Here is a 3,162-nt window from a genome sequence, read left to right as displayed (position 1 = left end):
CCCGCCTGGATTTAAGCAGGGGAAGGCCAATAAAAGTTTGTTATTTCCGCTCGCCCGCTTTATCTAAAACAGCCAGACAAAACAAATGAAAAGGCTTTTGTAGAAAATCTTAATTGTGGCTGGACAGTTGTAAACTCATTAAGAGCCGAATTCCAGACAGTTTGCAGACCCGTCATTTATTACACAACTCTTAATGCTGATTCTTTGAAGTTGCCTCTGTCTGCAACAACAGAGGGCGTCCCAGCATCCCCAAATACTGCTTCAGGGATCAATTAGGGGCTTTTTGTGTGTATGCACACCAGAACGAGCTCCCTTTTGCTAATTAGAACTCAGCAAATCTTACCCTGGACTTTTTTCTTTTTCTTTCTTTTTTTTTTTTTTTAGGTGAAGCCGAAAGCATTTTTTTTTTTTCTCCCGCAGTTCTGCACATCCGTAAACTTCTTGCTGGCTCCCTAAGTTTTGTCTTTAGCCCTGCAGCCTTTTACACCCCATAAACGGTTACAGCAGTAATTTTCTTTTATTGCGCTGTGTGGCTCTGAATTTTCCTAACAACAACTTCTGCCAAGACCATAAGTGTGTTCCATCTTATTTTGCTTTAAATACATATACATATGTAAGCGTACCTCCGTAAAACAAGAAGGCTTTTATTGTTATCCAACATATTTGCTAACAAAGGTCGATGTGGCGCAGAAGTGTGCTGCGGCTCATGTTATGGAGGATATCTACTCTGAGCAGTAAGATGTCCGCCCAAAACGAGGGTGAATTTCATCACGCTCACAGACTTCGCTATTTTCTTTTGTTGCTGAGCTTGGTTTGGCTTGGGGCAGCGGGGGAGGGGTGGGTGCAACGGGGGTGTGTGTGGAAATCTTTCACTCCAAATAAACCTTCTTTCTGTTTTTAAAAATAAATCCTATTTTGTCTTTTCTGCTCTAGGCTGCTGCCAGCCCAGCTGTTTCCTTCGGCTAAGTCAGGGAGTAAAATTGACACCATAAATTCTACCATAATTGTCTGTAGAATTTTATCTGTATCTATATCTATCTATACATACATATACAGTCTGAAGCGCTAGTAAAATGCAACGGGTTGCTTTTCTTTGCCGCGGGACATTTAAAAGGGGAAAAAAAATCCCAAACGTGAAAGGAAAAAAAGGGTGACGTTTGAAACAACATATTTTGCATGGGCAATTATCTCCAGAAGGGAATTTAAAATGAAGGTGCTGGTAAGGCGAGCCTTCCACAGAGCTTGTTGAAGCACACTCAGTGCTGGACGTTTTCCTGGTGCAGGCTAATTAACCATCTCAGCTTAGATGTCGCTGTCTGAGCTGATTTACATTATTGTCCGCACTAAAGAACGTCGGACATTTCGGTTTGGTTCTAAATTCCCCCTCCCCGTCCGGCGAATTTATTAAAACGGCGTTAAGCCAGGAGTGTGCCCCCGCTGCCACGCGAGGGTCTCCCTTCTCGCCCTGCCGAGCGACCGCTTGCCAAATACACCCGGGAGCGGGGACCCGTGCCTCCTCTCAGCCAAGCAATGGCATTTAGGACCTGAATCTGCCCATTCAGGTTGAAAATAAGCCAAATTTTTCATCACCTGGGGTCTGTGTTCATAGAACCGTGGGTTTGCTCTTGGCTCAGAAATAATGCTGCTGCTCACCTCGCCCCTGCAGCTGCCCTAGACCTGCCACGACTGCGGGTGGGATTCGGTATGTCGTGGAAGAACCCCTCCTTAATAATCTCAAAACATCACAAAAATATAAAAGAATCAATATATTTTATTTGGCAAAAAGTTAAATATCATTTCAACACAACGATTTGGTCAGTAGGCCGTGAGGTAACTATTTCAAAATAGACAGTGTACCTTCTGCATCAACATAACTTCCCAGATTTATTTTTTTAAACCGATACAAATTTACGATAACCAAATGTAGGGTTTTATAGCGTATAATTTATTATCAATAAACTTAACCTTCATTACAATAACCATCAAATCATTCAATTAATATTAAAACGTAAACCATAGGTAGTTACCCTTTTCACATATACGTATAGCTCCGAAATCTGATAACTGCTCACTGGTGCAAAAACAATATTTAAGCTAGTCTGTTTATTTACTTTTTTAAAGATATAGATTATATATACAACCAACAAAGACAGTACTATATATATATATCAACTGTGCATACTAAAATTACTTGCTTCAATATTTTGAGAACCGTAATTCCTAGACATCCCAGACAAACTTTTTTCTACTTTTTTCTTTTTTTTTTTTTTTTTTGCATTGGAATATATAATATATATTTTACAATCAAAGGTTAACTGCCTAATTATACAGAAAAGACTGAATACACTACAGAGTTATACTCTATGCAATTTTTATAATAAACAACCTGAGTTCAAATTGAATTCTAGCTTACACCATTACATCCGGTACAGCACCCAAACACATAAATTGAGTCACAAACATAATTACCACAATAAAACACAGTGTTCAAGTATTAGAGCAGAGATCTCTCTGCCGCGCAAAGAGCGAATAAAATTAACTACGTAGACTAAACTATACAGTCCGTAAATAGTTGTGCATTATGAAAAGGTAGTTTCTTTATTTTTTTTTCTTTCCATAAGTGAAGAAACAGGTAGATTTATACAAGCCAGCTAAACAGCCTTTTCGTGCTAATGCCCCCTTTTTATTTCCTATTAGAAAATTAAAAGTCTTACTGTACCTCTCCTGGCAAACTGGCCTCTGTGACAACCAAGGTACAATCACAATCAGAATTTGCCATGGGAAAAAAATGAGGCCTGGACCCAGACGCATTGCATGGCAGGGCTCGAGGGGAGGATTTTTTGTTTTGTTTTTAACTATTTTCCTTTTTTTTTTTTCTTTTTACTTTATGCATTTTCAACTTAACCCATGTGTCTCCATCATTCGTCCTTCGCCCGATCTTTGTTGATTTTCTTCATTTTCATCCTCCTGTTCTGAAACCAGATTTTCACTTGTCTCTCAGTTAAATTGAGGAGTCTGGCCACCTCGTATCTACGGTCCCTAGTGAGATACATATTGAACAGAAACTCCTTCTCCAGTTCCAACGTCTGATGCTTGGTGTAAGGGCATCGCTTTTTCCTGGTGGACCTTGCGTGGAGCCAGTTTGCAGCTGGATTATCTACA

The 3,162-nt window shown here is 39.8% G+C and overlaps 1 protein-coding gene across 1 annotated transcript in view; it reads right to left on the bottom strand.

The window, feature by feature from the left end:
- Positions 1-2,838: 2,838 nt before the first annotated feature.
- Positions 2,839-3,162, bottom strand: part of LOC104470929 (homeobox protein Hox-A9) — a gene marked incomplete at its 5' end in the record, with an annotated part of 1,460 nt that continues 1,136 nt past the window's right edge. The window contains one exon of the mRNA XM_010086054.1: positions 2,839-3,157. Within this exon, the coding sequence (XP_010084356.1) occupies positions 2,919-3,157 (239 nt within the window). The remainder of the gene's footprint in view (positions 3,158-3,162) is intronic.

Source organism: Pterocles gutturalis, unplaced genomic scaffold (assembly GCF_000699245.1).
Source record: "Pterocles gutturalis isolate BGI_N339 unplaced genomic scaffold, ASM69924v1 scaffold44220, whole genome shotgun sequence".
In the NCBI taxonomy this organism is placed as follows: domain Eukaryota; kingdom Metazoa; phylum Chordata; class Aves; order Pterocliformes; family Pteroclidae; genus Pterocles; species Pterocles gutturalis.
The sequence above is the reverse complement of the archived record's forward strand: the minus strand, read 5'-3'. Positions and strand labels throughout refer to the sequence as shown.